General features: G+C 52.4%; 1 protein-coding gene across 3 annotated transcripts; it reads left to right on the plus strand.

Annotated features, from left to right (window-relative positions):
• The first annotated feature begins 150 nt into the window (after positions 1-150).
• CHRD (chordin) lies at positions 151-9,556 on the plus strand. Of its 3 annotated transcripts, none has more exons than XM_045539838.1 (23): positions 151-608; positions 840-943; positions 1,402-1,531; positions 1,640-1,768; positions 1,867-1,966; positions 2,089-2,176; positions 2,541-2,682; positions 2,798-2,938; positions 3,020-3,102; positions 3,180-3,327; positions 3,499-3,605; positions 3,703-3,822; positions 4,531-4,687; positions 5,253-5,473; positions 5,920-6,033; positions 6,380-6,649; positions 6,738-6,831; positions 6,949-7,005; positions 7,273-7,376; positions 7,832-7,934; positions 8,289-8,443; positions 8,614-8,716; positions 9,103-9,556. In XM_045539838.1, the coding sequence occupies exons 1-23, from the start codon at positions 461-463 to the stop codon at positions 9,153-9,155; spliced, it is 2,871 nt and encodes a 956-aa protein (XP_045395794.1). In that variant the 5' UTR covers positions 151-460; the 3' UTR covers positions 9,156-9,556. The 3 variants fall into 3 exon arrangements, with proteins under 3 accessions (XP_045395794.1, XP_045395793.1, XP_045395795.1); XM_045539837.1 differs by having other exon boundaries at positions 153-608; positions 9,100-9,556; XM_045539839.1 differs by lacking the exon at positions 9,103-9,556 and adding an exon at positions 8,918-9,090 and having other exon boundaries at positions 440-608.
• Positions 9,557-25,447: the final 15,891 nt, after the last annotated feature.

Raw genomic sequence — 25,447 nt, forward strand, 5'->3', positions numbered from 1 at the left:
GCTCCCCCTTCCCCTCCAGCCCCTCCCTCCTCCCCTGCCCCGTCCCAGCCCCTCCCTCCCCTCCCCCACTCGCGATCCGGGCCGCTGCCGCTGGGCCGGACCCCCCCCCGGGCTCAGCCCGGCCCCTCGTCGAGCCACCGCCACCGCCCCGTTTGCAGAGGAGGAGGCCCCCGGCCGGGGCGTCGGGCGCCGGGCATAAAACGGGCCGGAGCCGGCGCCCCGGGCACTAGAGCCGCGTACGGCCCGGGTCAGCGCCCGCCCGCCTGCGCTCCTCCCGGCCGCTCCTCCCTCCCCGCCCGGCCCGGCGCCGACTCTGCGGCCGCCCGACGAGCCCCTCGCGGCACTGCCCCGGGCCTGGCCCCGGCCCCCTCCGGCCGTACCGCCCCCGGCCCGGCCCTCCTCCCTCCTCCCTCTCCTCCTCCCTCCTCCCTCCCGCCTCCCCAGCTGTCCCGTTCGCGTCATGCCGAGCCTCCCGGCCCCGCCGGCCCCGCTCCTGCTCCTCGGGCTGTTGCTGCTCGGCTCCCGGCCGGCCCGCGCCGCCGGCCCGGAGCCCCCCGCGCTGCCCATCCGTTCCGAGAAGGAGCCGCTGCCCGTTCGGGGAGCGGCAGGTAGGTGGGCGCCGGGGGGAGGCGCGGGAGGGGAGTCCGGCTCGGGGCAAGTCCGCGCCGGCCCGGAGGGGGCGCCGGGCACAGGTGGCTCCGCGTAGCGGGCAGCCTGGAGGGGTGGGCGGGGGCCGCGAGGTGCGCGGTGCCCCGGGACCCAGGGCCCTGCAGGCAGCGCCCGGGGCGGGCGCACGGCACAAGCGGGGCAGCGGCCGCCAGCCAAGCCCGTCCCCGCAGGCTGCTCCTTCGGCGGGAAGGTCTATGCCTTGGACGAGACGTGGCACCCGGACCTGGGGGAGCCCTTCGGGGTGATGCGCTGCGTGCTCTGCGCCTGCGAGGCGGTGAGTGGACCCCGCGGCCCGGGCCCTCGTGGGTGGGGGAGCGCTGGGGTCCTGGGACGTCGGAGCTGCTGAGGAGAAAGAGGCTAGTTGCAGATATTTGGGATATTTTTCTGGTGGAGGAAGAGGGAGTATCGTCCTCTTCAAGTCTTAGGTGTTGACTATTACTGATCGCCCACTTTGTGTGAGGCTTTGTGCCAACCCCGTTTAGTTCGTCTCTCATTTAACTTCCATTACAACCTTGTTATTATCCCCATTTTCCAGATAGGGACCTTAAGGCCCAGAGAGGTTAAGTACCTTGTGTAGGGTAGCACAGCTTGTAAGTGGCAGAGTTGTCTCACTCCGCGGGATCCTGGACTCTGGTGCCTGGACTCTCCCTCCTGGACTCTCCCCCGTCGCCCTGGGGTCTCATCAGTTGGCATCTAGCACTCACTTGGTTTTCCGGTCTTCTCCGTGAGCAGCCTCAGTGGGGTCGCCGTACCAGGGGCCCTGGCAGGGTCAGCTGCAAGAACATCAAACCTGAGTGCCCAACCCTGGCCTGCGGGCAGCCCCGCCAGCTGCCCGGACACTGCTGCCAGACCTGTCCCCAGGGTAAGACCCGCTCTACCATGAAGGGAGGCGGCAGGGCCGTGATACTGTGTCCTGGGCCACTTGGATGGGATGGCCAGCTCAAGCCTGTGTCCCCTATCCCTGGTGCAGAGCGCAGCAGTGCGGAGCGGCAGCCAACTGGCCTGTCCTTCGAGTATCCTCGGGACCCGGAGCACCGCAGTTATAGCGACCGAGGGGAGCCGGGCGCTGAGGAGCGGGCTCGTGGTGACGGCCACACGGGTAGGCGGGGGAGGAGGGGTACTGGAGGTGGGGTCGTGGTTGAGGCCGTGCCGCCAGCAGCGGTTGACAGTGCTCAGGCCATCTTCCTCCTCTCGCAGACTTTGTGGCGCTGCTGACAGGGCCGAGGTCGCAGGCGGTGGCACGGGCCCGAGTCTCGCTACTGCGCTCTAGCCTACGCTTCTCCATCTCCTACCGGCAGTGAGAAAGGGGACAGAGAAGGAGGCGGGAGGGGGCCAGCTAGGGGCGGGGAGGAAAATTGGGAGAGGGGTTGCTTCTGGCTCAGGCTCAGATACCCGCCTCACCCGACCTCTCATTCCCAGGCTGGACCGCCCCACCAGGGTCCGCTTCTCAGACTCCAATGGCAGTGTCCTGTTTGAACACCCTGCGGCCCCCTCCAGAGATGGCCTGGTGAGATGATGCCATTTATGAGTGCTTATCCAGTCTGGGCACTGTGCTGAGAGCATGTTCTGCATTGCCTCCTTTGATCCTCACAACAGCCCAGTGGGAGGAAGGCACTGACATTATGATGCCCATTTTACAGAGGAGGGAACTGAGGCTCAGTAGCAGAATTTGATTTGTTTAATGTCACACAGCTAGAAAGTGGTAGAGTCAGGATTTGAACTCAAGCATCTGGCTCCAGGGTCCCTCCTTAAGCTTTCTAGCGGGGCCTGGAGGCTCCTTTCTGTATTCCTTTTACACCAGGCCTTTGCATCTTAGCTGGCCTGTCCTGCATACTGTCTGAGCGCAGGGCCTTCTTGTCTCTCTGCTCCAGGTCTGTGGGGTGTGGCGGGCAGTGCCTCGGTTGTCTCTGCGGCTCCTTAGGGCAGAACAGCTGCTGGTGGCCCTCGTGACACCCACTCACCCTTCAGGGGAGGTTTGGGGGCCTCTCATCCGGCACCGGGCCCTGGCTGCAGGTAAGGGGAGCAAACAGCTCCTGGATGTGAAGTTCTGAATCTTCTTTGTCCCCAGGTGTGGGGTGGGCTGAGGAGGGGATTTCCTGATGGGTTCTCATGGCTCTTCCTCCCCTAGAGACCTTCAGTGCCATCCTGACTCTGGAAGACCCTGCACAGCAGGGTGTAGGGGGCATCACCCTACTTACTCTCAGTGACACGGAGGATTCCTTGCATTTTTTGCTGCTCTTCCGGGGGCTGTTGGAACCCAAGAGTGGGGGTAAGTGGGATGGGGGGAAAGCATGTGAGACAGGTAGGAAGAGCACCGATCTCAGAAATGTCCACATGTGTGGCCTTGCAGGACTAGCCCATGTTCCCTTGAGGCTCCAGATTCTACACCAGGGGCAGCTACTGCGAGAACTCCAGGCTAATGCCTCAGCCCAGGTGAGTGAGGGTCTGGCTCTTGCTGCTGCCTGCTCTGGCCTCTTGTTCTTGCCCACCACACCCTGCTCTGTCCCCAGGAGCCAGGCTTCGCTGAGGTGCTGCCCAACCTGACAGTCCAGGAGATGGACTGGCTGGTGCTGGGGGAGCTGCAGATGGCCCTGGAGAGGGCAGGTGGGCCAGGGCTGCGCATCAGTGGACACATTGCTGCCAGGCAGAGCTGTGATGGTGAGGCGGGGGCTGGGAGGCCTAGTGGACCGGGTACACACAGCCATGACACACAGACAAGTGCAAGGGAAGGGGCCAGGATGGGTGTGGGAAAGATCCTGGGGGCTAGGGATATGAGTGGCTGTGGGGCAAGCCTGCTTTGTCTTGTCCACCTGTCTTGTCCCTCTGTAGTCCTGCAAAGCGTCCTTTGTGGGGCTGATGCCCTGATCCCAGTCCAGACTGGTGCTGCTGGCTCAGCCAGCCTCACACTGCTAGGAAATGGCTCCCTGATCTACCAGGTAAGAGTCAGGGGCTGCAGGAGGTGGGGAGGGCAGTCGGGCAGGCCGCAGGCCTTCACTGCCTCTCCACTTTGCCTCCCCCAACCCTGCCCATCAGGTGCAAGTGGTAGGTACAAGCAGTGAGGTGGTGGCCGTGACACTGGAGACTAAGCCTCAGCGGAGGAATCAGCGCACTGTCCTGTGTCACATGGCTGGACTCCAGCTGGGAGGACACATGGTGAGGACTCCAGGCAGAGCTGGGCCACAGGGCCCATGTGTCAGGGCTGCTAATGCATGGGCTGTGGGAAGCCAGGTTGGCTTGATACTGAGTAGGGATGTTCAATATCATTCATTCACTTGTGGGCTCTCTCATTGATTCATTTGACACATTTTAGTGAACCCCAGGTTAGGGACTGGAGTACAAAGAAAATCAGATGTGGCTCCTGTCCTCAGCAAGCTCACTGTCAAATGGGAGGAGTTAGACAGGGAGAGTAGTGCAATAGACCATATAGTAATAAATGTGATAGCAATGGTTGCTATTTATTGGGCCTTTGAATGTGCCAGATACTGCACTGGTTGCCTTACTTACATAGTGTTTGACCTTCATGGTACCCATTTTATATATATATATATATATATATATATATATATATATATATATATATATATATATATATTTGTCCTCGCTATCTGGAATCATCTGTATGGTACCCATTTTATAGATGAGGAAGTGAAGGCTCAGAGAGGTTAAGTAACTCTTCAAGGTTGTTACATAGCTGGGAAGCGGCAGAGGAGGGGTTCGAAACTGGGCCTTGCAAGGTTCTTATCCAGTGTTCCTGGTGTGTGCAAGTGTGTATGGGTGAGTGGGGGCACAAAACGTGCAAAGGCTTCATCATCCTGGGCTTGTGTGAAAGCTGAGGAGGGCTTATCTTTCCCTGCCCCCCAGGCCATGGGTGTCTGCCCTGGGCTGGGTGCTCGGGGGGCTCATATGCTGCTGCAGAACGAGCTCTTCCTGAACGTGGGCACCAAGGACTTCCCAGACGGAGAGCTGCGGGGACATGTGACTGCCCTGCCCTACAGTGGGCACAGCGCCTGCCATGATAGTGAGTACCCCAGGGGTCTGGCTGCCCTGTGGTGTCCTCTAACCCTGCAGTCCCCAAGCCCTGGGCCACGGACCAGTACCCATCTATGAATGTTAGGAACTGGGCAGCACAGCAGGAGGTGAGCGTGGGTGGGTGAAGCTTCCTCTGTATTTACAGCCACTCTCCATTGCTTACCATCCCCCCACGCCTCACCCCGGGTCTGTGGAAAAATTGTCTTCCATGAATCTGGTCCCTGGTGCCAAAAAGGTTAGGGATCGTTGCTCTAACCTGTGACTTGAGCATGTAGGGGATGGTGCCAGAGGGCTAGGGCCTGGTGTACCTTTCTTTGTGCCTGAGCTCTGGGTTGGCATCTGGAGTAGGTGGGGATGTATAGGGTGGCCCCGTTGGCAGACTTTCCCTGTTGCCATGGTGCAAGGTCTAAAACTTCCTGCTTCCTGGGCCCTGGTCCTATGGGCAGTGCCTTCCTGATCATGGAGTTTGTGTTGAGGGAGATGGGAAATGCTGGGACTGGGGGGCTGCCCTAGGCCACCTTCTCATCTGTCACTTCTCCTCTGTCTGGACCCAGCACTGCCTGTGCCCCTGGCAGGAGCCCTGGTGCTGCCCCCTGTGCAGAGCCAGGCAGCAGGTCATGCCTGGCTCTCCCTGGATACCCACTGTCACCTGCACTATGAAGTGCTGCTGGCTGGGCTTGGTGGCTCAGAACAGGGTACCGTTACTGCCCACCTCCTTGGCCCTCCTGGGATGCCAGGGCCCCGGCGGCTGCTGAAGGGATTCTATGGCCCAGAGGTGAGGACGTGATGCTAGGAGGCAGCATTTAGCTTGAAGGGTGGTGTGGGCCCGTGGTCGGGGAAGACAGAGCAGGCAGCCTGGTATTGCAGAGCTGGCAAGGGCTCAGGGGCAGATGGACCTGGGGGTGAATCTGATTTGGCTTTTTATTATTCATTCTCCTTTCTATGTCCTTCTCTGGTGGGATCCCTTGGATAGTATGTAATATCCTGGACCTCTAGGGGGATAGTTGGGATGGACCAAAGCCTCTTGAAGTGGGGTGGGTTGCCATGGACTTGAAGTCAGAGAGACTTGGCCTGTAAGCTCCACGCCATTACTAATGGGCTTTGCTGCCCTGGAGACCTTCTTTAACCTCCCTGGGTCTCAGTTTCTTCATCTGCAAAGTGGGGACAGTAGGCTTAGCCCAAACATGCCTTGTTCCCATCCATTTTCCTGTCTACTCGCAGGCCCAGGGGGTGGTGAAGGACCTAGAGCCTGAGCTGCTGAGGCACCTGGCGCATGGCACTGCCTCCCTGCTGATCACCACTAAGGGCAGACCCAGAGGGGAGCTTCGAGGGCAGGTAGGTGGGCAGTGTGGGCTGTGGGGATGGTGCAGAGCTGGGCTGGCCCTGTGTGCCCTTGCCCTAGTCACTTGCCCTCTCTGAGCCCTGGGAGTGGGTATCAAACTCCCTGGCTGGTGGGGAGGGAGGATGAAGCCAGATAAGGCACATTAGGAGGCTGGCAGCTCACCGCTGCGTCCCTGGCAGCTGAGATGATTGCGGCGGCTGACAGCATCCCCCGAGCCACCACCGCAGCAGCACGCTGTGTCTCCCGCGGAGGTGTCTCCTGTTGACTGGGGCTGGCCAGGGGGCCGGTGGAGACGCGAGGGGGAGCCCCCGCGCTGCCTCAGACGGCCTCTCCTCCCAGGTGCACATCGCCAACAAATGCGAGGTGGGCGGCCTGCGCCTGGCGGCCGGGACTGAAGAGGCGCGGGCGCCCGGAGCTCCAGATGCAGCGGCCGCAGGATTGCCCGCGCTGCCCTCGGTGCCGGGCCCCGAGATCCCGGCGCCCGCCAAACCTGCCGGTCCTGGGCGGCCCCGAGATCCCAACACGTGCTTCTTCGAGGGGCAGCAGCGCCCCCACGGTGCTCGCTGGGCTCCCAACTATGACCCGCTCTGCTCGCTGTGCACCTGTCAGGTAGGAGGCCCTGGGAGGGCGCACCGGGTCCCGAGGTCTTCGGCAAGGGGCCCGGGCACCCGGTCAGCGCCCCCGCCCCTCTCTGCAGAGACGAACGGTGATTTGTGACCCCGTGGTGTGCCCGCCGCCCAACTGCCCGCACCCGGTGCAGGCTCCCGACCAGTGCTGCCCCGTGTGTCCAGGTGAGTTCACGGCAGGGGAGGAGAGGGGAGTGGAGAGGCCTGGCTCTGGGGGGATGGGTCCTCTGGGGAGCAGAGCAGGGGTCATCCTCTGCCTTTACCATTTCTTTGGCTCCGCAGAGAAACAAGATACTAGAGACCTGCCAGGGCTGCCCAGGAGCCGAGACCTGGGAGAGGGTGAGCTGGAAGGGTGCGTGCAAGGGTGGGAGGATCCAGAGAGCCAATGGGTGGGACCAGGAGGGGGACAGGAGAGGCACAGTAGACGTGGGGGTGGGCTGACAGGCACGGTTCCAAGTGACACCTAACAGGCCTCATTAGTGTGACTAGCTCACAAGCAGGCCCTTGGGTTAGGCTAGTGTGGGGTTGGCCTGAGGCTTAAGCCTTGGTTGTGGGCCCAGCTGATGAGCCCAGTAGTAATGGCCACTGGGTACTGTCCCCTACCAGGATGCTATTTTGATGGTGACCGGAGCTGGCGAGCAGCGGGTACCCGGTGGCACCCCGTTGTGCCCCCCTTTGGCTTAATTAAGTGTGCCATCTGCACCTGCAAGGTATGGTCACCCAATCTTCTCTAGTGCCGTAACCCAGCCGGATCTCTGGAGATGGGGAGGGGGCTGCCGGGAGAGGAAAGCCTGTCCTTGATGAGCAGGACTCAGGACCAAAACAATATGAGAAGAGCCCCTGGGCTTTGAGAGTCAGCTTCCTGTAGGGAAAGGGAAAAGGCTGACCTGGGTGTGAATTCTGGCTCTGCCCCTGTCTAGCTCTCCAGGACCCTGGGCACTTTCTGTAGCTTTCTGAGCCCATTTTCCTCTCGTAAGCAGATACTATAGCACCTACCTTGCAGGGTTACAATGAGGATTTGAGTTCAGGTATATAAAGCAAACCCAGGGCTCTGGGTAAAGGCCACAGATACATTACATTTGAGGTGTGGAAGAGGAGACGAGGGAAGCAGGAGGCTTATGTGCCCCTTCCTTCCCAACACCCTTCACTCAACGGATCCCTACAGGGGGGCACCGGAGAGGTGCACTGTGAGAAGGTGCAGTGTCCTCGGCTGGCCTGTGCCCAGCCTGTCCGCGCCAACCCCACTGACTGCTGCAAACAGTGTCCAGGTGAGGGGCGTGCAGGCACTGAGACCTCATCTTTGGGCTTGGGGCAGGCCTTGTCCTGGGTGAGGGGATCCATGGTGAGGGTGAGGGTGAGGGGAAGGGTTTCCTCAGCCAGTTCAGCATTTCCTGTGCCCTGCTCTGTGCCTAGTCTGGAGCCAGGACTCTAAATGCACTGGAAAGAATGTGATGTACTAGTGGGATATGGTGGGTTCTGGCTTCTGCTCCACCCACCTATGGATCCATCCATCTAAATTTATCACCTACTAAGTGCCAGAAACCACTAGATGCTGGGGATTCAAAGAGAAATAAAACCTGATTGGTCTTCCTGACTGACTCCTTCCTCCTTCACTCCCACAGTGGGGTCAGGGGCCCACCCCCAGCTGGGGGACCCCATGCAGGCCGACGGGCCCCGGGGCTGCCGTTTTGCAGGGCAGTGGTTCCCGGAGAGCCAGAGCTGGCACCCTTCAGTGCCCCCCTTTGGGGAGATGAGTTGTATCACCTGCAGATGTGGGGTAAGTGGGGGGCAGGGGCTTGTGTGAGGTGGGCATTGGGAGCCTGGCCTGGAGAAGGGAGATCTTCCCAGGGAAGGCAGATTCCCGGGGCAGGCTTCTCTGGAGAAGATGAAGGCTACTGTGCCCAGTACCTCTGGGGGACCCTCTGTATCTGCTCTGTCCTGTGCCAGGCAGGGGTGCCTCACTGTGAGCGGGATGACTGTTCACTGCCACTATCCTGCGGTCCGGGGAAGGACAGTCGTTGCTGCTCCCACTGCACACCCCGACGGCGGCGTGAGTCAGGGAGGGGGCAGCAGCTATGGCTGAGGGCTGGGCTGAGGGCTGATGCTGACGGTGGGATGCCCAGGGAGGGAAGAGAGTGCCTTCCGGGGCTAGGAACATGTGGCCTGCCTCACAGGTGCCATTCTGATCCACCCTCACAGCAACCTGGTGGAGTTATTATTTATTACCTTTTTTTCACAAATGAGATTTCAGGAGCTCAGAGGAATTAAGCAACGAGGCCAAGGCCCCACCCAGCTGGTGTGCACTGACCTGCTTAGAAAACTGTGACCTGTCTGGGCCCAGGGCAGAGATGCTCTGCTCCACCCTCCGAGCCTTTCTCTATGCCTGCCTAGTCCCGCTCTCCTCCTCCAATGCTCCCTCCCATCTGTCTCCAGCAGCCCCAGAGACCAGGACTGTTCCAGAGCTGGAGAAAGAAGCTGAAGGCTCCTAGGGAGCAGCTGGAGGGCCACATGACCAAGAGGATGGGGCCCGAGCTGGGGGAAGGGGTGGCACCGAGGGCCCCGCATTCTTCTGTGGGAAACCCAGTGCCTTCACTCTTCTGTCCTGCCTCTTCTCTCTCCCCCACTACCTCCGGGAACAACAACTCCACGAGGGGGAGAGGCAGCTGTGCCAGGCCAAGGCCACATCCGCTCCAACTTCTCCCTGTCACCCTCGGCCTCTGTCCTGGAAGCCCAACCCCTTTCCTTCTGTACATAATGTCACTGGCTTGTTGGGATTTTTAATTTATCCTCACTCAGCACCAAGGGTCCCCCCACTGCATTCCTGCTGCCCCTGAGCTGAGCAGAGTCATTATTGGAGATTTTTGTATTTATTAAAACATTTTTTTCAGTCTTTGGGCTTGAGGTTAGCTCTTTGTGGCCAAGAACCTGAGTGGGTCCTAGAGGAGAAGGGTCGGAGGTGAGAGAGGAGCTATGGCTCCAGAGGCTTCCCCGACCCTCATGGAGCTATAAGAGACCTGGGAAGGAGCAGGGTGGGACAGCAGTTGGCTGGCATGCCTGGATTCCGCAGAGGGGCTTGGGACTGTCCTTGAGATTAACTAGAGCCTCAAGGAGTCAGGCAACCTGAAGCAAGATTTAGATTCAAGTTTAGTTATCCATGTTGCTGTCATTTTTGCTGACTCTATGTTTGAAGTTGTTCCAAAGAGAGAAACAAAAGTATCACCAGTCTCTTAACTTATTTTTAGACAAAAAGTGAGGCAAACACTTTCCTGTTATTCTTCTATCTCAGAGACTAATTGTGTTCTGGGCCAGTTCTGGGGCAAATCTGGATCAAAGTGGGTTGGAATCAGCTCTGGTCCAGCTCTCGGCTGAGCTTATCTTTTTCTTTTCTTTTCTTTTTTTTTTAAATCCCTGAGACATCATCAAGAAGTCTGAGCTTATCTTTTTTTTTTTTTTTTTGAGAGAGTCTCACTCTGTTGCCCGGGCTAGAGTGCCATGGCATCAGCCTAGCTCACAGCAACCTCAAACTCCTGGGCTCAAGCAATCCTACCGCCTCAGCCTCCTGAGTAGCTGGGACTACAGGCATGCGCTACCATGCCCGGCTAATTTTTCTATATATATTTTTAGCTGTCCATATAATTTCTTTCCTATTTTTAGTAGAGACGGGGTCTCGCTCTTGCTCAGGCTGATCGTGAACTCCTGAGCTCACACAATCCGCCCGCCTCAGCCTCTGAGCTTATCTTGGGACCGAGTGATGTACAGAATAGGAAAAGACCCTGCTGCCCATTTGTCCCTTTCCTCCACCCCCCTTCCTGCCATCAGGAACCAGGCATTCCCACAGGCCCCACAGGCTCTAGGGAATAAGGGCATCAGAACAGAAATGTAACAAATGCGTGTACCTGCATGTACCTGCAGATCTATCTTCCATATAAACGATGTGGGGTGAAATGAATCTGGAATTTTATGATCTGGTAGTGCAGGGAAAAGGAAATCCATAGCCTTCTTATTTAGTGTTAGGCATGCCATGTGTGCTTAAGAAGTTATTAGCCCTTTGAAGCATCGAGTTCCAGTTCTGCTATTAACTAGCTGAGTTATTTAACTTCCACGAACCCCTGTTTCCTTTCTATAAAACAGATATTATCTCTCTCAGAGGATTCAATCAGAATGCATGCATTACACAGCTCAGTGCCAGGCACATAGTAATGGGAAAGGGCACTCTAACCGAGGTGGGCTTTCTGGGGCTGGTTTGGGGTGAAGCCAGGGTAAACGTGGGGAGGACAAGGGCAGTGGGCATGATATTCTGCTGAATGCTTGGGGGAGGGTTGTGGAGGGGCCAGGCTGAGATGAAGGGATGATAAGGACGGTGATAACTGGACTTGGCCCAGAGCCCTGGCTATCGTAGGAGGCTGGTAAGGGCCAGATACGGATGAAAAAGCAGAATTCAGCATGAGGTTAGACTGAGGGAATGAAGCACAGCACCATGTGTGGTATGATGGAGGATTTGGTCCAGAAATGATTGTGCTGACATGACAGTATTGTCCTCCTTGGTGAGTAATGAGGGAGTCTGGAGGGAAGAAGGGCTGAGAAATTTTGATCCTTAGATTTAACATCAGTTTGTTACTGATGCTCACAAGACCAGGGGAAGGGTAGAGGCAGACAGCAGGGAGTTGGGTGAGTCACCCGCAGGCTGGCCTGGTGGGCTCCACGAGGCAGAGGCCAATCCCAGAGATCCTGAACGGCAGGTACCCAGCCAGGATTCAGAGCAGGACTTGGTGGATGTCAGCTGACAGAATGAATGAACAGCTAATAGATCTAGGAAGAGTGATGTCCTCTTTAGACAAAAATCCTTGAAACACCTTTCCTATCCTAGCCTGCATTCCAACCAAGCCTGGCCAGTCCCCAGGTTCTTCCTGAGCCCAGAGAGGTGGTATGGTGACCCAGAATGTCCAGCCCTGTGCAGTGTGTGAGGGACTTCATGTCAGACTTCCCGGAGGCCTGGTATTCAGAGACCTCAAGAGGGCACCCCATCCGTTCCCCTTCAGGCGACCAGCAGAGAGCCCTTTCCTTTTCTAAAAAGAGAAAACAAAAACAAAAAACTCAACAGCAACACCACCACCACCACCCAAGTAGGGGCCTATTTTCCTGGGTAGAACATTTCAGTGTCTCAAAACAGTTATTGGTAGGATTTAAAATTTGGTCCCTAACCTTTGGGTCAGTCAGGCCTGCTCGTTGCAGAGGGTTTGACTAGACCGCTGAGCTTCTGCAGCAGAGAGAGACAGGAGGTAATGCATGGAGGCTCTGCTTGGCTGGAGAAAGGGAGTGGTTCGATACATCTGTTTTTGGAAGAGATGCAGTCCTCTACCTTGCCACGTTCTACTTGTGGAACCACCTTTCGTGTATTCCCCAATGACACCCTTTACCCACTTTTTGTATGCCAGATCCAGATTGTGCTACCTCAGGCAACGAGCAGCCTGCAGTTCCAAGCCATGGTGCGGTGGTGCTGCAGGAGCCATCAGTTCACTTTTGGCCGAGTCACCAGAGCAATGTCTGTGCAGTGACTTAAGAACAGTAGTTTTCAAACCCTGGCCTTGGATGTGTGAAAGTGCCACAGGGCAGAGGGAAAGATGGGGGCGGGGCAAGTGGAGCGGCCCAGGGCCCCTGCTCTCCTGTCAGGGCAGCTGCTCCACAGCTAGGAAAGCCTGCATTCCAAAGAAGACTTGGTTGCTTTCAAAAAAGTTTCAGAACAACTGTTTTATTGCATTTCACCCCTTAGTCTTTTGTAAAAATAATGGGAAATAGAGAAAACAAAAGTGTGACACTTTTGACACAATGAAAGTGACAGAAAGAGATCTCGTAATAAAATTGAGAAAAAGAAAGATTTCACTGGGCATGCTGGAAGAGACACATTTTAGCTTGTTGGATTTTTGGTAGTCAGAGATGATGTGTGAGGGAAAAAATGTATATGTAGGGAGTGAATGTATAGAGAATGTTATGGAATGCTGGAAACACATTGTTAAAAATGACAAAAAGGTAGGACATATTGGGGATTGTGGAGTGATTGTTGTGCTCTGAGAATGAAGCCACCCCTTATAACATTGTTTGGCTTTGATGCATATTTTCATGTACAAAGGGGGGTGCCAGAGTTATATTTGCTCATCATAAAAGTCATTGTGAACAATTAGGGTTATATACAAATGGGTGAGAAAGAAAGAAAAATTCACCTGTTACTCTAACCCCTGAAAACTGCTCTTAAACATATCACTGAGCATTTTTCTAAGTTTTAGTTAGCTAAACATTTAGTTGCCTGGCACCCCCCCCCGGGCCCTGCCCCTGCTCTGGGTCCTGAGCCTGTAGCACCTTGGGCCCCATCTGCGAAGTGGCTGTGATATCCCAGTTTAGGGTACTTGTGTGATGCCTCTGGAGCCAGAGCACACGTGCATCTACACAACTAGGGAAAGCAGTAGAGTGCATTTGAGGGAAATCTGGCTTTTACATTGAAAATGGCCAGGGAGGCATAAAAACAAAGTCTAAGAAAAAAATCTTCAATAGCTCAGATAATCTGGCAAATTGGCATTCAGTGATTTAATTTTCAGTAAATTGACTAGACCCCACCAGCCGGGTCCCAGCTCCTCAGCTGATGGGTGTTGGGCAGGCCTGGAGGTTGTCCTGTCCTCATGTGGGCAGCAGAGATTGGCCAGGGCCCCTGTGTCCCTTGGGAGGAGCCATTCACAGTTCTTTCTCGTCCACCTGCCTTGGCTGGGCTGGCTCGTCATCGGCTGAGCCACAGCCTCCTTGTGAGATGCCAGGGTTTGTCCTCCTATTTTGGAGTCCCCCATGATCCACTGAGGTCCCTGGTCTACTGCAGGGACAGAGACTCCTCAACCTCTCATCTGTGCAGTGGGATGAGCCGGGGCACAAGTGGACGTAGCAGGTACCAGTTGAAGGGGAACTGCCCGACGGCACTGAGTCTGTCCCCATGCGGGGCAGAAAGGCTGCTGTCTGGGTACGGAGAAGACAACTCCGCCAAGTACATGTGCTTCCAGCCCAGCAGCTGGTGGACCTCATGAGCCTGACATGGCTGGCGAAGAAGCACATGAGCCTGGAGCAGGTGGCCCTGGCTGTGACTTTCCACACTCACGGCAAGAACACCCTGGAGACTGCCCACACAGCCTGCTGTTGCTGCCGGTCTTCCCTGTGGTCCTGGAGCTTTTGACACTGTCGCCTGGGTCCCTGACCAGCCCCCACTCTGGGGAAACGTGGGGAAGTGGGAGGGAAGCCGGGGGCATTCTCCTCTCCACCAATGTAAAAAAAAGTAAAGAGCTTGTCCTTCAAAACCCAAACCTTCTGTAGTCTTTTCTGCCTTCTTCATGGGCAGCAGTGGAGACATAGTCATTGTGCTGGTCTGGAGGGAGGGTTGGGGTCGGGGGTGGTAAGCAGCGAGACAAGAGGCTGCAGAGAAAGGAGGCCGGGGGAAATGTGCCAAGGAAAAGTAGCTAAGGCCTTTTATTGTGTACTATTTCTCTTACAATTAATTGATTTAATCACTTTTAAATGGCTAATAATTGCATGCAAAAGGTACCAAATGATGACTAGGAAAGAGTTTCTTCCTCCCACCCCCATCCCCCAGGCATCCAGGTCCACTCCCCAGAGAGACCCACTGTTACTAATTTCTTGCATATGTGAAAAGCCTTTTAAGAACAGTGATGTCTAAGATCCTAGTTTAAGTCGTTGCATTGTTGTGATATAGACCAGTGCTTTTCAAACATTCTCGTGCAGGTGGGTTACTGGGCGTCCCGTTTAAGGGCAGACACTGATTCAGAAGTCTGGGGTGAGGCCTGAGACTCTGCATTGCTGACATGCTCCCAGGTGATGCTGATGCTGCTGGCCCAGGAACACACGATGAGTAGCAAGGATGCTGACAGTCCATCACCTCACATTTTTAGCACAAGCTGCCATACCACCAAGGCAGCATGTGAATTTGTTCACACAACCAACATTTATTGAGCATCTTCTTTGAGCCAGGCACTGTCCTAGGTGCTGAGGATTCAGCATTGAATTAAACTGACAAAAAGGCCTGCTGGTGTGGAGTTTATAATCCAGGGGGGGAAGATAATCAACACATACAATAAATAAGTCAATTGTATAGTGTTCCAGAAGAAGATGGTGTTATGGGAGAAACAGAGCAGGAGATGGGAAACTGGGAGTTCCAGGGGAAGAGGATCTGGTTACAATTTTAAAGAGGATGGTCAGAGAATGCCCCAGGGAGGTGATGTTCAGAATAAAACCGTGGGGATAGGTAGCCATTTTTTTTAAAACTACAAATGCAGCTAAGTTCCTTGTCAGGAGAAACCAAAGGAAGAGACCTGCCATAATTGTGAGATTCATGTGAAATCAAGAGGTTAGAAGATATCAGAACTCAGAGTAAGAGGGGATGCTCAGAAAATGATTCCCTTGGGCTACTGGGGAGAGAAATGGAGCTCTGCAAGAATAGAGGGTAGTCTTGATTCAATTGTATTGAGAGTTCAAAGAACATGGTATTTCATCTAACATTTAAATTATATACTATATAAAGATGAAATATGACCAGAATGAGTGTTAAATAAATAGCTACTACCTGGTACAATTAAGTCACATATATTAACATGTCAGTTCTGTGTGCGTGAATTTGCTTACAAAATAAACCCACCCAGGCTTTCAGAGTCTGGAGAATGAGGAAGAAGGGAGGAGGATCTTATTCAGGACTAGGAAGAGACCCTATTGCAAAATCTCTACTAAGGAAGAGTTGCAATTTAAGCACATATTTTGTGGTTGGAAATGTTAGAGGCCAAAATGCCACATGAAGCATAAAGAGGTTTCCAGGTTGGCAGACGAGGCAGGCTGCAGTTTGAAAATCTCACTGAATGCCACCCAAAGCAGCACCATGCCAGAAATCACAAATAAACTCCTGGAAACTCTGAGGAAAGGGGTTAATGTGAAAGAAGGGGAACAAAGGAAAGATGGTGAGGGGAAGTACCTGGTAGACCATCTTGGAAGGGCAGGCCCCAGATGTCGGAGGGCAAAAGATGCCTCATTCTCCCCCAGCAGCTGCAGCAGCTGGAACCAGTCCAGCCCCAGTTTGTCCTCCGAGGAGAGCAGGGGGCCTTCCTGGGGAGAGGCCCAGCACCCCTCTTTGTGACACCCGCTTCCAGGTCCCAGGAAGTCTACAACAGATTTACTTAAAGGACCCCACCCCCCGCCAGCCGCCGCCGACTCTCCGTGGCAAAAACATTACTGCACCTGCTGGCTAATGTCTGAAATTCCTTTAGTAGAGGTTTTCCATCTGAAAGTGGAAGATGGGAGTTTTTAAATGCTAATAACTGGAGAAGATACTAGGTCACCTGCTAAAGTAGAATCTATCAGTCAACAAATGTAATCCATTATTGTCAGATCCGGTTCCTTTTGACAAGAGGGAGGGGTAGAGAGGGACGGATAACTGAAGGGTGAGGACTTAGGGACATCACAGCCAGGCTTCCAGGCAGGCACATTTACAGGGGCCGGGCTATTTACCCTCAACAGCTCCACAGAGGAATAGTCGCTGTGTGGGGAGAAATTTCTGTCCTGCACATCTGTGCACTCGCCCAGCTTAGCGGGAACTCTGCCACTCAGACATATGATTCACATCAACTGTGTTTTTCATGAGTTTTAGAGACTTTTTTTTTTTTTTAAGCAAGGCTGACATCATTATGAAGGAACTTTTTTCTCATAGGTTCCATCCGAGGTACCACTGGAAATGTCACCCAGGGAAGACCTTCAGAAATTGCTTTTTTTCCTCCCTTCTTCCAGACATAGGTGAGTGAGGGGACTTCCTAACAGGGATTAAAAAAAAAAAATAGTGCTTCATTTTTGTCTGATTTTAAATGTAATGATTCTTCATTGGAAAAGTTTTGGAAAACAGAGCAGTATAAAATGAAGACATTTAAAGTTAATTACTTAATAAAATTAAAACTCCAGCTCAGAACGATCCTCATTTACCTTTGATTTTTCCCCCTTCTTTTTTTTCCTGAACATTAATATACCATGATTTATTTTTAAATTTCAGATGGTATTTTTAGTGAACCATATTTTTAAATTATAAAAATGTTTACTTGAAGTAAATAAATTGGTAAAAAAATCAAACAACAAAACAAAATAAACTGGGAAAAATTCTTTGTGGAGAATACAAAGTTTTCTGAGGTTTTTCTTCTTTCTCTGTGTATTTTGTTGAGTTTACCCTGTGTTTATAGTTTTATATCTTTCTTTTCCTTGCTTGGCCCTATTACCACACATATCATAAGTTTTTTTTTTTTTTTTTTTTTTTGAGACAGAGTCTCACTTTGCTGCCCGGGCTAGAGTGCTGTGGCATCAGCCTAGCTCACAGCAACCTCAAACTCCTGGGCCTAAGCGATCCTACTGCCTCAGCCTCCCGAGTAGCTGGGACTACAGGCATGCGCCACCATGCCTGGCTAATTTTTTTGTATATATGTTTTTAGTTGGCCAGATAATTTCTTTCCATTTTTAGTAGAGACGAGGGTCTTGCTCAGGCCGGTCTTGAACTCCTGACTTCGAGCGATCCACCCGCCTCGGCCTCCCAGAGTGCTAGGATTACAGGCGTGAGCCACCGCGCCCGGCCATATCATAAGTTTTTGCCATAGATTGTTGGAGCTTTAAGGATACTGCCAGGTGCTTGCTGGTTTTGCACATCTGGAGGAAGCTAGGCCCAGTGGCCAGAGTGACACGGAAACCCCCCAGCCTGAGGCCACCTTGGAGGGCTAGCCTCGGCCCTGGGTCCAACTGTTTGACAGCAGAGCAGGTACTTGGCACCCGCACCTAGGATGAAGAATAAATGAGTTCAGATATCCAAAATGAACCACAGTAGGGAGTAGCATCGAGCCAGCTCCCTATTCATTTTCCAAGAGATGGCAGCAGCTGGAGGGAGACTGAGATGTGACTCCTGGGGTGGGGGGTCGCCCCCTGAGGTCAGTCAAGAGCTGCTCCAAAGCTGGGTGCTCGCTCTCCACATAGCTGTGGTTACCTTCATAGTCTGCAATGTGTGTATTCATTTGGTTGCCAAGAAGACTCGGCTGAGTAGGTTTGGGCTGAGTAGACTGACATTTTGCGAGGAGAAGGGAGGCAGTTGGGGGTGGGGGAGCGCCATGAGGGGTGGGAACAGCCTGCTTTGCTAGTGATCCTTTTGGTTGCTTGGCCTCCACTGCCTCAATGTGCTTACTTGTGAAAACTTCCCAGAAATAATGGTGGGTCTTGAGCTGGCAGCAGCTTCGTAGAGTGGTGTGAACTCAAGGACTGAAACTTGCTAGCTGTGTGACCTTGGGCAAGTCATTTGCCATATCTAAGCATCAAACGTCCTGCAAACTGGTAATAGTCATGGTTATCTGTATGATTGTGTTCAGGAGTATAGGAGACATATGCACCATGCTTGGCATATGGGTGGCAGATGGTTGGCACTTGATACCATTGCATACTTGAATCTGATAACAGGTGTGAGAATTGTTAAGGATGTGTGACATGCTCACATGCCCACGAAAGGGTGAGGTCATTCTGGGGGGGAGGGGACTGAGTGCTCAGGCTTCCATTATGTGATGGGACAAAATTATTACTGTGGGCATGACCACAACCTTTCTACCTTTGGCAGCCTGTCAAAGAGAGTCCTCTGAGCCCACCCACTCCCCACTCTCCTTTCCCACCTGAGAGGAAACATTCTTTCTTGCTGGGAGGGAGGCTAGGTCCATCTGCCTAAGTGTGAGAGAGGGGAGTGCAGGGGTGAGGGCTCCAGGGCTGGAGGTGGCCAGTGAGGGTGGAGGAGCGGTGTGCAGAAGCACATGTGGGGTGGGAGGGGAGTGGATACGACAGCAAAGAGATCCTAACATGCTGCTGTGGGCTGTGTTTTTGGGTCTGCTTTAATATTTTTCAAGAGATGAATAAAAAAAGGAATTTCTTTTTGTGGTAAAATTAACAAAATTAACCTTTGAAATCATATTTAGGGTGTATAATTCAGTGGTATTAAGTACATTAACAATGTTGTGTAACCATTGCGACTACCCGTGTCCAGAACTTTTTCATCATTTCGAACAGAACCTCTGTACCCATTAAAGCATAAATCCCACCTCCAAGCCCCTGGTGACCACTATAACCTTGATTCTACTTTCTGTCTCCATGAATTTGCTTATTCTATATCCTAGGCACCTTATATAAGTAGAATTATACAATATTTGTCTTTTGTTTTGGGCTTATTTCACTGATCATAACTTTCTCAAGGTTCATCCATGTAAAAAAAAAAAAGGTTCATCCATGTAGTGGTATGTATCAGAATTTCATTCTTTTTAAGGCTAAATAATATTCCACTATATGTACAGTCATCCCTTGATATCTGCTGGAGATCGGTTCCAGGACCCCCATACCAAAATCCGAGGATGCTCTAGTCCTTTATATAAAATGATGTAGTATTTGTATATAACCTACACAACCCTCCCATACACTTTAAATCATCTCTAAATTACTTATAATATCTAATACAGTGTAAATGCTAGGTAAAGAATTGTTATATTATATTGTTTTTTATTTGTATCATTTTTATTGTTGTATTGTTATTTAAAATTTGTTTCATCTATTATTTTTGATCTATGGTTGGCTGAATGCCCAGATGCAGAACCCTTAGATACTGAGGGCCGAATGTATAAGCCACATTTTGTTTATCCATTCATCAGGTGATGGACATTTGGGTTGTTTCCACTTTTTGGCTATTATGAATAATGCTGCTATGAACATTGTCGTACAAGTATTTGTTTGAGTCCCTGCTTTCAATTTTTTGGCTATATACCTATTAATAGAAGTGGAATGGCTGGATCATACGGTAACTCTGTGTTTAACTTTGGAATTTCCCTTTCAGTGCTGTGGGCTGTCAGACTGCATTGTTTGTTCTTATTATGTTTCTCAAATCCTTTCATTCTGTTGCAGTTCCTCCCCCTCTTTATTTCATGCCATTGATTTGTTGGAGAAACTGGATTATTTGTCTCTAGAGAATGATCCACAGTTTAGATTTACTTGTTGCCTACTCATAGTGCCATTTAATTTGTCCTCCATCCCCCATATTTCCTGTAAACTGAAAGTTAAATATAGAGTCTTGATTGGATTCTGGTTCAAGTTTTTGACAGGAATAGTCCATAGGGGTGCAGTGTATTTTCCACTGGATCATATTGGGAGTCACCAAATGTTCTTAAACATAAACATAAATTTACTCTGAGAACGAACCATCCAGGTGTGTGGGCTAAAGCCTGTTTGTTCTGTGACATGCATTCTTAATTTCATTCCTAATGCCCTGGGGTAGGTACGATCATTTCTACTTTGTGGAAGAGGAAACTGAGGCTTAGCGAGATTAGGTAAGGTGTGCAAAGACTCCCCCCGGCCCCCCCCCCCGGGTGAGTGGCCGAGCAAGGGTTCAAATGCGGGTCTGACTCCTGGAACATGGATTCAAGAGGTCTCTCCGGCTTTATGGGAGGGAGGCAGCCAGTCCAAAGTTCTACAGGCTCAGCGCCCAGGACCCAGGTCCCCTGAGGAAGGACTCGTGGAGCCTCATCTAGTTCATGGCATTGTTTAGCAAGTCATAGCTGTTTTGTTGTAGGTCTTTGAGAAGTCTGTGAGGTACAGATTATGTAGAGCAGCAGTTCTGGCTGGGAATTTTTATGAAATACCTAAGCCTCATTTCTAAACCAGACCCTGTGAGGATGGGGTGCTGGCAGCAACAGTTAAAAAGCTCCCCCTGGGATTCTGAGGCAGGTGAGGGATAAGGACAAAGGCAGGCCTTAGAGGCACAGTCAGGAGATGTGACGGGCCCTTCCTCAGTGCAGAGCTCCCCTGCAGCACAGCCAGCTGGGGAGGGGACTTTGGTGTACCTTGCTTAAGAGCCTGGTCATAAGGCATTATCTGTGCCCGTGAGAAGATTGATTGTTCTGTGGTAGTATCAGAGGTCCCAGCAGTCTCCCACAGAGCTCTCCTAACTGCCCCCCAAGCCACTCATGGTTCTGAGTAAGGTCACTTATTTGCCCCCAAAGTGTGCTGGGGCAATTGCCATCAAATGCCAAAAGGTAAGGCCAATGCCTCTCCTCCTATTGTGCTGCTCTAGGTGTACTGGGGTCAAGGATGAGAATAGAGATAGCAATGGGGGGGGGTCTGATTTATAGAGCAGTCCCCTGGACTAACTGTGGTCCCTCTTCTCAGTTGCTGCTTTCACCATCTCTCTGCTCCATCGTCCATGGGTCTCTGTCCCTCCTGTTTGCTGCTCCTCTCTGACCCCCAGTCTCTGGCCACCTCCTGTGCCTCTACCAAGCATCTGTCACCCCAACCCTTGGTGCTGGCTGTCCATGTAGAGATGGCAGCCTACCCTCATCCTCGGTCCTTGGGTCGTGGGGCAATTCTCACTATTGCCAGTCCCTAGGGCTCCTCCTCCCCCATCCCCAGATTTCTGGGGCTCACAGTCCTCCTATTTCAGTTCAGCTTTTTCAGGAGGAAGTGGATGTGTGTGTCCCATAACAGAGCTGCTTGAGTTCCTCGTGGTGGTTTTACCCTGCAGCCCCCTGGGATGAGGCATCCTCTTCCCTCATCATCACCATCATGACCGTTCAGTGAATCTCCATCAAGAACCCAGCACTGTGATGACAGCTTGACATACATGTGGTCCTTAAAACACCGGTAGGAGGTTGTTACCTTGTCATCCCATCCCTGTTTTGCAGATGAGGAAAACAAGGTACATAGAAGAAAAGTAAACTTCCTAAGTACCATGGCCAAGCGGGTTCCTCATGAGGACCCCCTGCCCCGCCCCTTAACCTCCGATCTTTGCATTCCAGGAAGGAGGTGAGTTTGGAGCTCTCAGGAGCAGCCACGCAGGGCACCTTGACCTCCCTGCTGCGCCGACCTCCACGTGGGGCTGAGTCTGGCTCACTTCCTTACTCATGGAGATTTCTTCCTTGGGGTCCCCGTTGCCACTCCTGTTGGGGGCCTCTCTCCACCCCACCCCCACCAGCCACGTGTTACTCTGTCTGTCCAAATGTGCTTGGGGCTCAAGTTACTTTCCATGGGCTACAAAACACATCTCTTAATGTCTCCAAACATTTTGTGACAACTTAATTGGCACAAGGGTGCCTGTAGAGTGGTGTCCACCAACTCCACAGGCCACTGTTGTGTGTGTATAAGGTAAGAAGACAAAATGTGAATAGTCCAGATCCTTGTCAGGATTCTTGCTGAAAAACTTATGTTGTTTTTCTTTACAGTTTTTGCTATATCAAATCTTTAGTACTTGCACAAAACAAGTACAGTAAAAATTTGCCGGGTGTGGTGGCGCACACCTGTAGTCCCAGCTACTCGGGAGGCTGAGGCAGGAGGACCACCTGTGCCCAGGGGTTCGAGGTTGCAGTGAGCTGTGATGACGCCACTGTACAATAGCCTGGGTGACAGTGAGACCCTGTCTCAAAAAAAAAAAGAAAAGAAAAAAAAACAACCCACCAGTAAAATAAATAAATGTAATCTGGGAAAAAAAATAAAAGCATACGAAGAAGAAAACTAAAACCACCCATAATGCTTTAAATTATTTTTTTGTTTTTTCCTTTCCTTTGTTGTTCTTTTTTTAAGTTTTTTACTGTTTTTCTTCTTATATACTTTCTTTAAAATTACCTATGATCTTAATACTCAGAAATAACTACTGTTAATTTTGGTAAAACTACTGAGACTATTTCCTATGCTGCGGTAGATACACATAATTGGGATTGTCTTGTTCTTTTGGTCACACACAACAGAAATTGTCCCTGGTAAGAGTAACCAAAAAAGAAAATGTATTCGGAGGTCGTAGGGGACTCACAGGACACCGGGTGCTTGGCCTGCAGCTGGAGCCAGGAGTCAGGAAGCTGTCTGGAGCCGGGCCTTGCCGTTTGCTCTGAACAGGGCTGAGGTCAAGGGACTTGTTGACTGCCTGTCATGCTTCCCTGACCCTGCTCCTTCTAGTACCTTGGGGGGCCCCTCTCCCAGTCCATGTGGGACTGGGGACTGTCACTCACAGAGCTTCCTCCCAACCCCCACATACACTCAGCCGTGCAGGGGAGGCTATTAACTAAGGGCTGTTGTGTGGCCCAAGTAGTCTCAGAGTCTTCCTTGGGACAGATGCATGGAAATGAGGTGAGGAGTTCTCACTTCCTTGGGGTCCTTAAGCTGGAGGAGATGGAGTCTGACACGTCTAAAGGCCTTTATGCTTGGGATGGGGAAATAACTCGATCCAAGTGAAGGCAAGAGGTGGAGACAGGGACAAAGCAACACCACTCTTTTATTTAGCAGTTGGTGAGCCCAAATCATTTCTTTTTGTTCATGCTAATTTGATCTGGGTTTCTGCCACTTGTTTCTGAGTAAGACCTGACCAATACCACTCATCTCGGCTCTTCTGCTCCAGTTCCTTCTTTTGAGACTTTTCTAAGTGCAGGATGGTGTGTTCATAGTCTGGCAGCTTATGGATACCGAGTCCCAGCCATGCTCAGAGAATCACTGGTTGTGTTTGAGCCCTAAATCCCTGGAGAGGGAATTGGGTCAGAGAATGGAGTTACACAGGACAATGACGACTGCCAGGGACCCACCTCTGTGGGGATATAGGGGTGTAAGTGGGGGAGAGATTCACAGAGTGTGGACCATTGTGAGCCAGGCAAGCACCCTAGAGTTATTTCCTAGGGGTCAAAGTGTACTTATGCAATGGAGACATTTTTGTGTGGGCAGCGGTACAGGTGCCACTGATACCTTAGCTTCTCTTGCCCTGAAGATGCCAGGACCTGTCTTTCACCATGGGCCCCTTGCCTCCTGTCTCCTACTCTGGCCCTTTCTGCTCCTTTCCTGGGCTCCCCCTCCCTGCCCCTCACTCTAATCAAGGCCCTGCCCAGTACAGACTTTGCATTCTGGGGTTTTATCATCTAGTATGAGAGATCTGACATATGCATAAAATCCCAATGGCACCAAGCGGAGTGTGAGGAGATGTGGGGCTGGTGGAGATCAGGGAGGAGACATATTCTCCTAGCTGGGAGAATCAGGGCAGACCTCACAGAGGAAGTGGCTTTTGAGCTGAGCCTTGGAAGATCCCTAAGCTTTAGACATTGCAAGTGGAGGGAAGGACCCAGGGCCCTGGGGTGGGAAATTGCAGGAAGAGAGTATGGATTCACAGGGGCTGGAGAAGGAATTCAGAGTAGGAGGGTAAGGCTGGGCAGGCAGGCCTGGGGCAGCCCGGGGAGGGCCCTGAATGCTTTTAGTCCTTTCTCACTGGGAAAACTTCATTGCTAAGCAATCAGGAGCCCTGAGATGGTTGGGGTTGGGGTTGGAGCTCAGTAATGGTGTGGGGCATGTGTCTTCACACCTGCAGCCCACAGCCTTGAATGTCTCAGGGAATTTTGAGTTTATGTTGCCAGCAACTAGAAGGCAGACTCTTTTTTGTATTCTTTCTGGGGCATAAATTGCAGCTGGTGATGAAATTTGTTCAGTCTCTCTCACTACTAAATCACGTTGGACCACACAAATGCTTGGTCTAGGTAATCCTACTGGACCTAAACCAAAGGGACAGGCTTTTCCACAGATGGATTAGGGAGACGTGCAGTCATAGGGTGAGCTGTCAGGGTCCCCCCAAAGACAGGGGGATTGGCATTTATTTTTTCCTTTCCTTTCATAATAACATGAAGGAATTGTCATGAACAAGTGGAGTGAATTCCTTTTGGTAGACCTTGTTCAAAAAGACGATGTTTTGCTCTACTTACTTGATTACCATATCAAAGAAAAATGTCATCATGGGTGGCTCCAACAGAGCATTAGGGTCCACAGTGATTTTACTAAGAATCTCCTATAAAAGGCAATGAAGGCTCTTCATTGTGTGTTTCCTGTGTACTTGACCCCCTTCTCCCAAACCAATCACATTGGCTTTCTATTTTAACTCCATAGAACTACCCATACTTGACAGCAGTGGCTCACTTTTTCTTAATACGAGGTTTTCACAGTCTGTTCCCTCTGCCTGGAAAACCTACTCCAGCTGCGTTGGCCTAGCTGCTGTTTTCTGACTTCCCTGTCCCATTCCCTCCCTGGAGCCTTTGCGCCCGGGCTCCATCTGCCTGGATGTCCTCCCCTGCATCTCCCCATGGCTTGCCCCTCATCTCCTTCAGTCTCCCCTCAAATCCTGCCTCTCGACCGTCATTGTCGCTGCCCTCCACCCAAAGACCGCCAGAGACCCCTGCACCGGAGCGCGCCGGGTTTATTGCTTGTGTCAGTGGAGGGGAACACACACCGTGAGGCACTCGTGGGCGTCTCAGTGAAGGGCTGTCCGAAAGGACTTACCGGGTTTGGGCTTATTTTTGTCTAGAGCTATCACAGCCACAGAGTGGCCTTGTCTGACGTTGATGTTCTGTGACACTGTTTATATTGGGCGGGAGCGCACCGTGCCGGCGGCGACCGCCGCTCTCCCTCTCCCCACTGCGTCCTCAGTGCGGGGAACTGCAGCCGGCGGAGAGGGCGGCGGGTGTGGAGTGAAAACGTACTGAAGGAATCCATGAAGTCTGTCCTGGCAAATTCTGACTCCACGTTCAAGTGCCCAGCCAGAGCCCCTCCTCCGGGCAGCCGTCCCCGACTCGCCAGGGGGACCCTGATTTGCGCTCCTGCCGCGTCCACACAGACTCTCATTAGAGCAGTCATGGTCACACCGGGAGGGCTGCCGTCTCCCCACTGTGCTGTCAGTACCTTGAGGGTA

The sequence above is a fragment of the Lemur catta genome, chromosome 1, assembly GCF_020740605.2.
Source record: "Lemur catta isolate mLemCat1 chromosome 1, mLemCat1.pri, whole genome shotgun sequence".
In the NCBI taxonomy this organism is placed as follows: domain Eukaryota; kingdom Metazoa; phylum Chordata; class Mammalia; order Primates; family Lemuridae; genus Lemur; species Lemur catta.